The sequence below is a fragment of the Eretmochelys imbricata genome, chromosome 27, assembly GCF_965152235.1.
Source record: "Eretmochelys imbricata isolate rEreImb1 chromosome 27, rEreImb1.hap1, whole genome shotgun sequence".
NCBI lineage: Eukaryota > Metazoa > Chordata > Testudines > Cheloniidae > Eretmochelys > Eretmochelys imbricata.
This window is the reverse complement of record NC_135598.1, coordinates 6,128,776-6,142,367: the sequence shown is the minus strand read 5'-3', so window position 1 is coordinate 6,142,367 and position 13,592 is coordinate 6,128,776. Positions and strand designations below refer to the sequence as shown.

Sequence of the window (13,592 nt, the reverse complement as noted above, 5' to 3'; positions counted from 1 at the left end):
CCCACAAAATCTAGAGCTCAGCCTTCTTCTGGGGCAGACGCTTCCCATTGCGGTGCCACCGGGACCCATGCACTGAGCCCACGCCAGCTCCACCTGCTGAGATCCCTGCAGCCCGGAACCCAAGCGAGCACCACCAGGTGTGGGTGTAATGAGCTTGTCTGAGTTGGGTGCCGCCTCGGGCCCTGCCCTGCCTGTCAGCAGCAGTGTTCCCCAGGCCAGGTCTAACCCCCTGGAATTACAGCAGCGCACTCTGGCCCCCAGCCCCACTCACTTCTTGATGGTGCAAGCATCAGGGCAGGTGGGGCACTTCTCGCAGGTGTCCCCGTAGGAGCCGGCCTGGGTGCACTCGCATTTCCCGCACTGGCAGAGGCCGTGCCCGCTGCACACCAGACCGTTGCCGGACATGCAGGTGTCGGTGCGGGTGGTGCAGTTGCAGTAGTCCCCCATCCAGTCCGAGTCGCACAGGCAGTCCCCACAGCTGCACTGCCCGTGGCCTGCGGGCGAACGCAAGGGCATCAGGAGTGACTGCAGGCCGCCCACCTAGGTTTCCCCCCCAGCAGCTTTGCCACCTTATCCTGGCCTGCAGCACCCCATGCTAGTCCTGACTTGGGCAGCCACACCTGTTGACGTCCCCTAACGTTGCGATGCGTCTGTTAGCCTGGCCCTTTGTAAAACAGACCACCCCACTGGGATCTGAACTCTGCAGCTCATTGCAAAGCTGCTTGGGACTCTGCCCCAGTCTGGTTCCCCTGGGATGGCGAGAGGCAGCGGTCAGGGAGCACTGAGTTTGGGCCACGGGGGTTTTCTCTGTCAGTTTGGAATGAGCCTAGAAAGCGAAAGAGACACTTGGTTGGAAATCTTGACTCTTGCTCATTTCCTCCCCTGACCCCTAAGTCCTAGGGCCTCTCCTTGGGTAGGGCTGCTCCGGAAACAGACCCAGGTTCTCTGAACTGGGACTCGTGCTGCAAAACGGAGACCCAGGTTCAAATCCTCTCCAAGCCTGGGGCTGTGTGGCTCATGGGGTTTGGTTCTGGCCCCAAAAATCCCAGCAAACCTAGCTGGAGTGTTGGATCCACAGCAAAGCCAGCACAAGCCCCCCCGGCCCCGGCCCTCATTGGAACCCTGGGAAATTCTGCTGGTCGCTGCGGTTGGGAGCAGGACCGCAGCCCCTCAGTTAGGCTTTCCTTGGGAAAACTGTCCAGGGCTGCAGTTTCTGCTCAGCCCCGGGTGCAGCGTCGCTGCTGGACAGACTGAATGTGTTACTTTTTAGATAATGGGAAACTAGGGATGAGTCAGAGGAAAACTGGCCAGAAAGGTGTCAGGAGAGCTACGTGCAGGGAGCCCCAGGCTGGAAGAGCAGTGGGTCCTGTGGGTCAGGAAGGAGGGAGGACGGTTAAGCTGCGGGGGTGCAGACGTAGCCCGACAGGTGCCTGGGAGCTGGCACAAGGCATCCGGGAGAAGGACGTCGGTATAAACTTTCCTCTCGCCCCCATTTTAATTTCACAACAAGCACCAAGAAAGTGGGGAAGGTGGAGCAGTGTGAGATACGGATCAGCCCCACCCATGAGCCTTTCAGCTGATCTCATTAACTTCTCGGCCCCTACTAGAGTGACTCCGGATTGACTCCAGATTCACAGCAGTGTGACTAAGAGCAGGCCCTCCATAGGCTGCCTCCGCCCACTATGGGGCTTTTACACTGCTACCCTCTCCCCCGAATGACAGACCCCTGTCTGGGTGATAAACCGCCCACTCACCTCCTTCCTCCCCATGGCTTGTTTGTTTGTTGGGTGTCATCAATTTGTCATCGTCCTGATAACCAGCTTGGCCCCCTGTCTCTGATAACCAGCTTAGCCCCCTGTCTCAGGCCAAACATCCGGAGCCATCGCATTGCACAACAAGCAGGGAAGAGTGTGACGAACTGGCCCAGAGTGAATACAGTGCGGGGGGCGGGGAGCCAGTCCTTCCAGCTGAGCACACTTATTGCTGTGAGTCACCGGGACACTCTCCCATTGCCCTGGAAGATCTGGAGGGCTCACTAGGGAAAAACAGGCCTGCCCCTCCCACCTGCATTGCAATAACTGCGGATAAGGAGGCCTGGAAGGGAAGGGGGGTTAGGCAATGCTGTGGTCAGAGCAGAAAGCAACAGAGGTGCTGGGTGTGCTAGGGACAGGAGCCCAGTGGGGAATCCACCTCGGGGGGGGCTCAGTTCAGCAAGGGGGGTGGGCAAACACTGGGCTGGGAAGGGGCAGAGCCAGCTCTCCTGAGGCACTGTCTCCCCCACGCAGGGTGGTTCAGACACAGACCAGCCCCCAGGGACCTTATGGGAACCCCCAAGGTCTGCGCCCTAGGGCCCGGTGCCTGGGAAGGGGTAAAGCCTCTTGGGGGAATCTGGGGATTTCCCTGAGTGCTGCTGGGTCAAGTGGCTGCCCCCTCTCCTGCCACCTGGGCCCCCTGGGGATGTCATGGGTTTGAACCTGCTGATGGAATGGGCCAAGGCTCCTCTCGGCTGGGCGTGGTCGGGGGCTCTTTCTGGAGTGAGCTGTGTGTGCATCTCCCAGCGTTTAGGGAGCCTGCGCAGAGGGGAGCTGGGCAGGGGCTCGCTGGCCCCCTTTCAGGACATGCTGTTCTGAGTCAGGCTGTCTGCCTACTCCCTCTGTGAACTCTGCTCAGCTTTGCTTGGCTGCTTCCGTGAGAAGCTCCAAGGGAAATAAACAGATGTGGTGTTAACCCAGCTGGCTCAAGAAGGGGGAGCAAGGCGACTGGGGCCAGCCTGCCCTGCTGCAAGGGGTCTCCTCAGGCCTGCCATCCTCCTGCCATCTGCTCAGGTTAAGCCACTGAAATGCAGCCACCTCTGGGGTGGGACCTGGCAGCTGCTACACAGCACTGTACAACAACAGACACCCTGCATCCAACTGCACCTGGAATTTTAGGCAGTCCGTGTGGAATGACACAAGCTGGAGTACAATCAGAGTGAACCCCCCTTTTCCTTAGGGGAGCTGCCGTCGGATCTTGGATGACTCCCGGCATCTTAGACCCAGCACTGGCTCGGTGCCAATACGGATGGGGAGAGCACAGCCGAGGGAACTCCCCACCCCTCCGAGCTCCCCTCAGCAGGCCAGGGCCAGGGGGCTGGTGCTGGGGTGGCGCCACTCACCCGAGCACATCTCGCCCTTGAAGCGGACGCAGGAGAAGTCGTCGCACTCGCAGTACTTGCCGGTCACCTTGCCGAAGTCGCTGGTGTGGCAGACGCACTGGCCGCAGAGGCACTCGCCCCGCTGGCTGCACAGGGGCTGCCCTGCGCCGGGGCTGCAGTTGTCCTGCTGCGCGGGGCTGTACTCCTCCTCGGAGCACTCGCAGCGGGAGCCCAGCCGGCCCTGGTAGCAGCGGCAGACGCCGCACTCGAAGGTGCCGTTGCCCTGGTTGCAGGCGGGGCTGTCGGGCTCGGCGTGCTGCTGGCAGGCACAGTCGCAGTCGAAGTTCACCACCACCGTCAGGCTGTCCTTGAAGCCCACGGGCTTGATAGTGAAGGATTTCTGCCGCTGCTGGGGGCAGCCCCGCACCTTGGCCTCGATGCTGAAGCTCACCTGGGGAGGGAAGCGCCGGGGTTCGATTGAGGCAGGGCTGCTCCAAGCACAGCAGGGGCCACCTGGCTGCAAGGCCTGAGACCCAGAGCCGCCAGTCCCTTCCAGGCATGTTTGACCCGACGCTGCCTGGTGACATGGGGCAGCACAGGCTGGCAGCGAGCCATTCGGAGAGAACCACAGGCTCAGTGTAGCATCCCCTTTTGTATTCGTCCCAGCAGAGCCCTGCCATGGAAGACATTACAAGCCTGTGACCTTCTTCCGCAGGGGCAGAGGCTGGGGAACGCGTCCAGGGCTGGGGCGTGGGATGATCCCAGAGTGCTGGGCCGGCTCCTGACAAAGCCCTGACTTGGATGATTTAGTTGGGGATTGGTCCTTTTTTGAGCAGGGGGTTGGACTAGATGACCTCCTGAGGGCCCTTCCAACCCTGATCTTCTATGACTCTATGATCTCCCTCCCAGCAGGCTGCCAGCTGGCAAGACTCACCGTGTCTCCTATCTTGAGTCCCACGCAGGACTTGAGTCCCTGAATGACCTCGTCGTTGAGGCAGGTGGCGTTGAAGGAGAGGGACAGCTCCTCAGGCAGGTCTCGCACCTCCAGCTCTACCTTGGAGCGGATTTTCTGGAGGGAGGGAGAAACAGCGCACGCCCCGGATTTAGGAAAGGGCATCGAGAGGAGGCAGCCAAGCCCAGGGAGTGGGGAGCTCTCCCCAGTACCCAGCGCAGTTAGATGCAGGCCTGTGGAGAAGCAGAGAGGGCCAGCCGGCTCCATCTCTCAGGAGTCACCAAGAAGCTGTCACATGGTGACAACTTTTCTCAGCTACCGCCCTGGGCTGGATTGGAACCGGTGACCTGCTAGGGAGAGAGGGAGGCTCTCCTAGAGCAGCGAGCTCAGCGCATGTCCCCGGGGTGCACTTGGGGAAAGGCTTGCTAGCCAAAGGTCCTTCCTCTGCCGCCGAGACATCAACCAGAGGGCCGGCCTGTCTGCCAGGAGGAGGGGGAGAGACAGCTGCCAAGGGGAAGGGGACAAGGTGGGAAATGGAATGACCTCACTTCCTCTGTGCATCGCTAAGGCAGATGTTCACAGCTGGATCCAGGGAGCTCGGGGGGTGAGACGGGGTTGCCAAAGTGCAGGTGCCTCTTTAAGGGCTGAGATCCTGTGGAAGCACCCCCCATTTTGCTCTGCTTCTGACACGGGGCTCCTCCCAAGTGAGGAGACCCCAGTAGGAACCCCCCAAAACTGCTGCAGGCAGCGGCCCTGGGAGATGCCCTAGGCTGCCCTGGGTTTGTCAAGGCGCCGTGGGCCATGGAGTCCCCGCTGCTCACACTCACCCCATAGGACTCCAGAATGAGCTGCAGGACGTTGCTGGAGTCTCTGGACAGGGTCCCCACAGTGGTGCCGGGAATCAGCTCGCTGTAGTTCTGGCAAGAAAACACACAGCATCCCGGATGCGCTAGGGAAGGGCAAGAGGGCGATGCCCAGGGCGACCGTGGCATGCCAGGGCTTCAGTACCAAGGCCTGGCACAAAGCTCAGATCACTGGCTTTATAGAGCATCGCTGCTCTCCTGGGGCATCAAGACGGCAATTGCCATGTGGCTCAAAGCTGTGCACCGGGGCAGGGGTGGGTCAAACCTCGTGTTTGCAAACACAGGCAGTGTGAGGCCATGGCCAGAGCTCTGGCCTGGGAGCCAGGAAAGCCGGGCTCTGTTCCCAGCTCAGCTGCTGCCTTGCTGGGTGACTGGCCAGGCCATAAAACCTGAGACCGGAGAGCTGAGGGTCACTAAAGGCCCGGGAAGGGTTGCGAAAGGGTTTCTAGCCACTTGGGAGCAGACTGTGGGCAGACGCAGTGTCTGCTTTCATCAGCCATGGGTGGCTCTAGGCAGCCTGGCCCTGGGGGCTGCCTGCAAATGTCCTAGAGGGTCAGCTTACAGCTCCAGCTGTCCTGTGGGGTGGCCCTGGGTGTGCTGAGCTCTTCAGGTGCTGGGGAGGGGAGGGAGCTGCCATTGGGGGCGGAGCTTCCTAGGCTGTGGGCGGGGCATCCAGGACGCCAGCACGGAGCAGTCACCTTGTAGAGGCCGACCACGGTCTCCGTCACGGCAAAGATCAAGTTGATGTTTTTCTGGGAGAGTTTCTCAGTCATCAGGCCCAGCGAGGGATAGTCCTGGAGGGAGAAACGAGTTGTCAGGCCTTGGGGGCTGGTCCTTCCGCAGGCGCATCAGCTGCTGAGACATCTAATCCCCCACAGCCCTACCGCACAACATGTCTCACCAGGCCCTGCCGGCCCGGCTTGTACTTCCCTCCCTGCCCCGGAGGCCTGTGTGGAGGTGGGAGCTCTGTCTGCCCTCAGCAGCCTGCACCTCCTCTTTCTGCCGTCCCATGCGGGTAGGGATTTCCCAATCCCACAGGCTGTTCCCCCGGGACATGGCTGGGGGAGCCCTGCAATCAGCACACATCCTCCCTTTACTGTCTTACAGAGGTGCACACACATGGACCATGAACATCCACATGTGTACACACAACTACACACACACACTCCTGCATTTACACATAGCTATCTGCGTGCTCTCGTGCGCAAGCCCCCCCCCGCCCCCCACCATCTTATTATTTTGTTTACCTGCCTGCCGAATTCCCCAGGAACTCCCGTCCCATACCCGTGTCCAGGTTTGCACGGAGGACCCAGGAAGGTTTCCCATATTCCATAGGGACCCACTTCCCTCCCCGCCACCCGCAGGCAGGGCCCTGCGTTTACCAGTGTAGTTGAGGCCGAGTAGAGATTATCCTTGCCAATGTGGCACTGCCCGTCATTGGGCTGGACGATCCCCGCCAGCCTCCCGTCCAGAGCGATGTGGGTCTTGGCGTCTGTCGTGAAGACCAGCAGGTGACTAGCATCATTCCTCCAGCCGATCTTCTCCTGCAGCAAAACACAGGAGCGGGTTCCCAGTCTTTTCTATACCTTAGCACAGCTGGACAACCACGGAGGCCATCGTTACTGTTCCTGCCTGAGCTCTGGTAGCTGGAGCTCCCAGGGGTGACCAACCCCATGGGCAAGCCAGCAAGGAAGTATGGGCTACTCCTAAATGTGGGATATGATTAGGAAGGATGCAAATTAATAAGGGGGACACCCTGATGCTTTAGGGCATGAGCAGCACTGACTGCCTTGGGGTCAGGAAGAATTTCCCCTGATGGGCAGGTTATTCCATGGTCCAAGCTGGGACTCCATGCCCCTTCCTCTGAAGCATCTGGCACCGGACCCAGAGACTGTTCTGTTCTGAGCCAGCCTGCCAATTCCTATGTTCAGCGTTCAACCCCCTGCACCTCACACCTGCTCTTGATGCATGTCCCACTGGCCTCACCGCACTGCGAGATGCCCAACCTACAGCATCCCGCCTAGTGACCCTTCTCTGCCCCGGGCCAGAGTGCTTACGTCACAGACGGTCGCTTGGATGATGGCATCGAACCCCCCTTCGGGTGCGTCGCGGTTCCGTGAGACACTCTGCTTGCGCACCTCCTCGTTGAAGCGGGTCACCTCGTCCGTGAGCGTCAGGACGTGTTTGTAGCCGAACATGGGCAGGCAAGTTTGGTGGATCCTGCGGGGAAGCAACCATGGAGAGGAGTACTGTAGCTCCCCAACACAGGGGAAGGTCAAGAGCGTGGACAGCGCAGCGCCCTTGCTGCCTAGCACGCACAGTGTCTTGCAGTGTCCTTACTGGTACGGTGATTTTCAACCAATTCTGTATTCTCCCCCCCCCATTCCATACTGGGACGCTTCTCCCAGCTAGCTGGGACTGCTCCCCTTTAGCAATAGGGGAACAGCAGGGTGTTAGAGACCCCCCCCGGGGACACAGAGCAATCGAGCAGGGCAGCTGGCACAAGGCTGTGGAGGAAACTCCTGCAGGATCTTGGGACCAAACCTAACTGCGCTGCGCTCTGAGTGGAAGGCGCACTCTGCCTTTGTGAATATAAACACAGCACTTGTGATGTATTTAATTTACACAGAAAAATCCCCCTTGGTAGAGGAAAGGAGAAAGATCCAGTGACTGACAGATGCCAGTCACATGGCTTAATAACCTCTGGAAGATGCTCAGATACCACGGCGATGGACACGGATATAAGAACCTGAAGAGAAAAACAACAGCTGAGCTCGTCTGAGAATCAGGCCTCCTTTGTGGGTGGAGAGTGCTTGAAAAGCTGGGCCTGAAAATTTTGGAAAATCTGGCACACACCATCTGCACGTTCGGCATCAACTCCCCATTGAGTGCATGCAGCTCCCTTCGGGGGGTCTAAAACACCAGGATCGCCGCGGTGTAACACAACGCCAGAGACACGGGCCCGTCCCTGTAGGTTTTTAAACACCCATTGGCCGTAACATTTAAAAAATAAATAAATCGCTGCAGGCTTCGTGACACTAAACCTTCATCTTCTTTTTAAATCTTCTGTCATTTAAAAAAGAAAATCAGACACCCCCCCCCCCCCGCCATATATTTTTCCAGTAGGAAATTGGAGAAACAGTGAATTTCTTATACCTAAGTTACATAACTCTAATAAATAGTAATGACACTTTACTCTTTTTTAGCCAGGCTGGATCAGATCCAAAGTCTATCTAGCCCAGGATCCTTCCACAGTGGCCAGAGCCAAATGCTTCAGAGGAAGTGGTAAGAACTGTAAAGTAGCAGATGCGGGATAATCTCTTCCCTACATTAGGTGCCATCTTGGGCCGTAATATAGATTTGCTTCAGCCTTGAAGCACGAGATCTAATATCCCTTCCAAAATGTTGGTGGTTGTTAATTACAACAACTCTGGATCTTCTTGTTATCCATATGAATATCCAGTCCCTTGTTCAGTCTTGTTAGGTTCTTGGCCTCCACAACTTCCTGTGGCAGAGAGTTCCACAGTCTATTAACACATAAGGTGAAAATGTCCTTTTTCCTGTCTTAAATTTCTCCTCTTCTCATTTCGCTGACTGTCCCCTTGTTCTTGTGTTAATTATCTTGCGGTCTCTCTTACTTAGCGCCTTAGCTGCTGTCACTTCTTGAGTCAGCTCCTGTATGCTACTTAAGACGAAGCCAAGACCAGCATCTCCTCTTGTGGGCTGTAGAGCTAGCTTTTCCAAGAAGACATCATTGAAAAGTGTCCAAAAACTGCTATTTCAAACTTTATCCTGTTGTGCTGCTTCACCAGTAATAATAATAACTGACTCTTATCTAGTACTTTTCATCAGTAGAGCTCCAAGTATTTTACAAAGGAGTTCAGTATTATTACCACCTTTTTAGAGATGGGAAACTGAGGCACAGGGAGGGGAAGGCAGGGCCCAAAATAGAGTCCCGGTTTTCTGAGTGTCAGTGCAGTACTCCATCCACTAGGCCACACATCAACACTTCAATAACTCTCTGAGGTTGGCAATTTGGAAGAGTGGATAGAGCACTGGCTCGGGAGTCAGGACTCCTAGATTCTGTTCCTAGAGCCGTTAGTGACTCACTGTGTGGGTTTGCATAGTGCCCAGCACAAGAGAGCCCCATCTTGGCTGTGATCGCTAGATGTTTCTAGACGAAAACAATACGTCACAACAAATACTGTTCTATAAAACAGCAGCTTACTCCTGTAAGGGTGCTTGACAATCTATAGGTGAAAAATGACATTGAAGTGTTTTATCTTCCTCCTTTTGCAGACGGGGACATGAGGGCCAGAAAGATGTAACCTTTTGCCCATGGTCCCACAGCAAAGGAGCAGCAGAACCCAGGAGCTGAACTGTGTGTATGGCTGACTTTTCGGTTCAGTGGCAGAACCAAATAAAAAGAAAAAAGGGTTTCGGTGAACCAAAAATGCTGACAAAATTTCAGTTCAGCTTGAACGAAAAGTTTTGTTTGGTTTGTGTGTGTTTCTTTTTTAAAATAAAATTGAAATAAAATTCGAAACAAAAACCTTTAGATTTTTTCAGAATTCACCCCCCCGACTGAAATAACTTGCCGAATTTGCCACAAAGTCTTGAAGTATTTCAGTCAACCCCAATCTGCGTTTTCTGTTGATAAAATTTTTGCTCAAAAAGCTTCTCCCAGCACTTCCCAGGAGCCCTAGTTCCCTCTCTGCAACTATTAGACACAATGGGCCAGATCCTCAGCAGGCATGAATCAGCGAAGCTCCCTTGATTCACACCAGCTGAGGCTCTGCTGGAATGTCTCCCACTGACATTCTTGTGCCATAAAGCCAATTGGCTTTGTGCACCTATGACCTCGGTGCCCATTTGAAGTCAATGCAAAGACTCCCATTGACTCCAGTGGGGGTTGGCTCAGGCCACCAGGGCTGCTGCTTCCTCTGGGCTGGGACTTACTCGTAGCACGGGTTGTCGATGGCTTCTTGCGGGGAGATGTACATGTACGGCGAGATGGGCTTGTCCACAAAGGCCCCGAAGCCGATCCGCAGGTTGCTGGTCAGCTTGCGCATCTCAGTGGCTAGCTTGGTGCCCAGGCTCTGGATGTTGTGGAGATCGTCCTTCATGGAATTGGACAGGTCCATCAGGTAGTAGATGTCTACTGGGTAGTCCTCCACCTGGCGCACTTGGACGGAGAAGTTCCGGGAGTCATCTGAAAGGGAACACGGCAGCGGGGTTAGGAGCAGGTGTAGGAGATCTCCCATGGATCCCAGTGGGATGGAAGGAGGTTGAGCTGTCCAGAGTGTCGCAGCTCACAGACCCAGATGGAAGCTATGTGTTTGTCTCATTGGACAGGAGTCTTCTGCCCCATGGAGGGTCTCAGCCTGCTCTGGTGAGACAGACAAGGGTAAACACAAATGGGGGTAATACTGCAAAGGGCACAGTGCTTGGGATCAAACAGGAATGAATTCTGGGAAGTCCCATGGCCTGTATTGTACAGGAAACCAGACTAGATTATCGTAATCCCGTCTCATAATCTAAAATATATGCTGGTTTTATCCCATATGGGCAAAAGTGCAAGGAGCTTGCATGCATGGTCTAAGGCTCCCACAAGGATATTGCAAGAGAGTCCTTAGCTAGGCATGATCCTTGCAATCGACCTCAAATAATCTGATCCTTGGGTGATAACATCTATTATGGGCATGAGCAGGGATTGAACTGGGGACGAAAAGCATGTGCCTCTCACTGCGGTGACAGTGACAGTTTCCGTCAGGCATGCGATTCTGAATCTGGATGCAAAACGCGTGTCCGCCATGCGGCTTGACTGGCGCACATGGTGTGTGCAAAGTCATGCTGTTCGGAGGATGGCATTTGGTTCGGGGGCAGACAGAACCATCCCCTGGGCAGAAATGGTTGTGGGGCATGCACTGCAGGTGCAGATAGCATGCCGCTCACTTCTCTCAGCACAGAGCCTCTAGGTCTGAGCTGTGACTCACTCAGATCCTCACTGCTCCAGATAAAGAGCATTAGCCGCTGAGTTATCCCAGGGGTACAGGCAGAATGCAGACGCAGCCTCTCTGACTCTGATGGAAATTTTGATGGGGAACTTTCCTCCCCAGGAGGCATTCAGAAACCCCCAAGGTGAGAGAAAGAACAAACTACACACGACAGATGTTAGTCATGTCACTTAGCCCGTGACTGCGAAGCGCTCAGGTGACTATGGCGAGATACAAACCTGCATAGAATAGACGCAGCCTTTCTCCTTCCCGAGACCTAAACAGACCCTGACTGGACCCCTGCCAGCACTCAGTTCTTGATGGGCTCCTCCCAGCCGTTCAGAACCAGACTTCTGGGCGGTAAGTGAGCAGACGGGTTCATCTTTCCCCGCAAAAGGAGAGGAGACATCGTGTGATGTGCTGATGATTTTCAGGCTGGCAGGGGCGGGTCCCACAGCTCTGTGCCAGGTTTCGGCATGAACTGCTTACCTACAGCAACGGCTCCTCAGCTCCGAACTCCTTCCCTATGGCGGCTAGCACTTGAGTTGAACCTTTCACCCTCAGCTCAGTGCCCCAGGCTGTAGGGAGCCCTCAGACTCTCCTCTTGCCAAAGAAATATTCCTTCTCTCCCACCCTCGTGCACTTCCTGGCTTGGTAAAAGACACCCAGAATGCATCACTTAGCGGCCCCATGGATGGGCTACCAAAGGACCATAAGGAGTTTCCCAAGCATCTTCTCCCTGAAGCGGTGGAATGGGAGGGGTGCCAGGACTTTAGGAAGTTGGGGGTTAATTATAACATGGATAAGAGTATTCACGTTCGGGGACTCAACTCTTTTCCAGATACTGGACCCAAGTCACCTATGGCCTGTTCACCTGTCTCCTCCCTGCTGGGGTTGCCAATTTTGGTTGGATGTATTCCTGGAGGTTTCATCAAATGACATAATCATTAATTAAAGATTCATCTTTAACTCCTGGAGACTCCTGGACAATCCTGGAAGGTTGGCTACCATACTCCCTGCAGATTTTGGTGGAACAGGCGTAGCTTGCCAGCCCCCAAAGAAATAGGATAGGAGACTACTTGGCTGCCCAAAGAGGACTAGAAAAAGGAAGAGGGCGGCCAGGTTCACCTGATGGGAATGGGGATAAAAGGTGGCTGCCCCCCGTACTGGGAAGGTGGCTCGAGGGAGTCCCAGAGGCTGTTGCAGGGAGTAGATCCAATGCGGAGTCGCACGGTGAGAACGGAGGTTTCAAAATGCCCATGTGGATAAGATTCTTAGTCATGGCTCAGAATAGTTCCCAGGTACTCAGAACCCCAGGCCCCACAATAAGCAACATGCAGGACCTCACGGACTTGGCTGCAGTCCAGGGTAAGCAAACCCAGGCCTCCAGAATAGCTTCTCATTAATAAGGGAAGGACCACAGGTACACAGGACACGGCCTGATGAGTCAGGAAACCTGGGCTGTCGTTCCAGTTCTTCCGCTGACCCTGTCGTGTGACCTTGGGCAAGCCCCTTCATGCCTGTTTCCTGGGCTGTCTCTGACGCTGCGTATTACGCGGTCTAGTATAAGGGGGCCCTGAGCTCAGCTGAGGTCTGTGTGGCATGCGAGTTGGTTTCGAAGGCATTTCACCAGGGCTGCAATTAGCATGCTGTATGTATGTTAGATACAGACCCCGTGCGTATGAAACACAAAACACAGCCCTACATTAGGCTGCTCTCCACCACATCAGGAGAGGGGTAACATCTTCTAAAGCACCCTGTTGAATTAGGAGCCTACCAACTTTCAGTTCAATTGACCTGGGCAAGTCACGTCCCTGCTTTATACCTCAGTTTCCCCTTCTGTTAAATGGGGGTAATGATACTGACATCCTTTGTCAAGCGCTTTGAGATGAAAAGTGCCATGCAGGTGCTAGGCTTTATTATGATCATGTCAGTTAGACTTAAGCCCCCAAGCACATAAGTGGCTTTTGAAATTGGGACTTCGGCACCTAGGTCACTGAAGTGCTTTTGAAAATTGTATCCTGTAACTAGTCTGGCATCGAGTCACAGGTCCAGTCTCAAGGCCTTAACAGCTCACCTGGCCTACAGCATATCACCTGGCCTGCAGGGTTAATCCATTGATTAACATTGGGTTCCTGTAACAAAGACACCACCTTCCTGATTGTAAAGCTACAGGATTGGATGTTGCTCTATGTATGTAACCTACACTCACTCGTGTGCTACTCTGTCCCTCTCTCGTGGTGGCTGGGCCATGTACAGAGACTGATGAAGCTACTACCAGCCAAGAGACCTACTTCTGTTAGCCCAGACAGTAGAGGCTCATGGTTTGAGAGCCAGAGGTTTCAGGTTCAACCCCAACAGGGGTTTTTTTGGCTCCTACCTGGCCGCAGGTGCAGTTCAATTTTCTGAGGGCTCATTTGGGTGGTGACGGTCTGTCCAGAGCCGGTGTTACTGAGTGGCTTGTCCTCTAGGATTTCCATGCTGCTGACCGGGTACTCGATGAAATCCTGCGTGCAGCCATTTTGGAGGAGGTTCTTTTTCAGGTCGCAGCGAGGGGTTCCCTGCCCCAAGCCCTGTGGGCAAGAAGGCGGAAATAGAAGCAAAGTCCCAATGCGGCTGACTGCCAGGGATTGGGACTGGGATGCGGC

The 13,592-nt window shown here is 55.1% G+C and overlaps 1 protein-coding gene across 1 annotated transcript in view; it reads right to left on the bottom strand.

Moving 5' to 3' along the window:
- ITGB3 (integrin subunit beta 3) overlaps positions 1-13,592 on the bottom strand; it is a 43,114-nt gene that overhangs the window by 8,867 nt on the left and 20,655 nt on the right. Inside the window, exons 3-11 of the mRNA XM_077806271.1 lie at positions 13,325-13,517; positions 9,908-10,160; positions 7,006-7,168; positions 6,331-6,492; positions 5,647-5,742; positions 4,913-5,002; positions 4,068-4,202; positions 3,155-3,584; positions 272-494 (exon numbers count right to left, since the gene is read on the bottom strand). Of these exons, the coding sequence (XP_077662397.1) occupies positions 272-494; positions 3,155-3,584; positions 4,068-4,202; positions 4,913-5,002; positions 5,647-5,742; positions 6,331-6,492; positions 7,006-7,168; positions 9,908-10,160; positions 13,325-13,517 (1,745 nt within the window). The remainder of the gene's footprint in view (positions 1-271; positions 495-3,154; positions 3,585-4,067; positions 4,203-4,912; positions 5,003-5,646; positions 5,743-6,330; positions 6,493-7,005; positions 7,169-9,907; positions 10,161-13,324; positions 13,518-13,592) is intronic.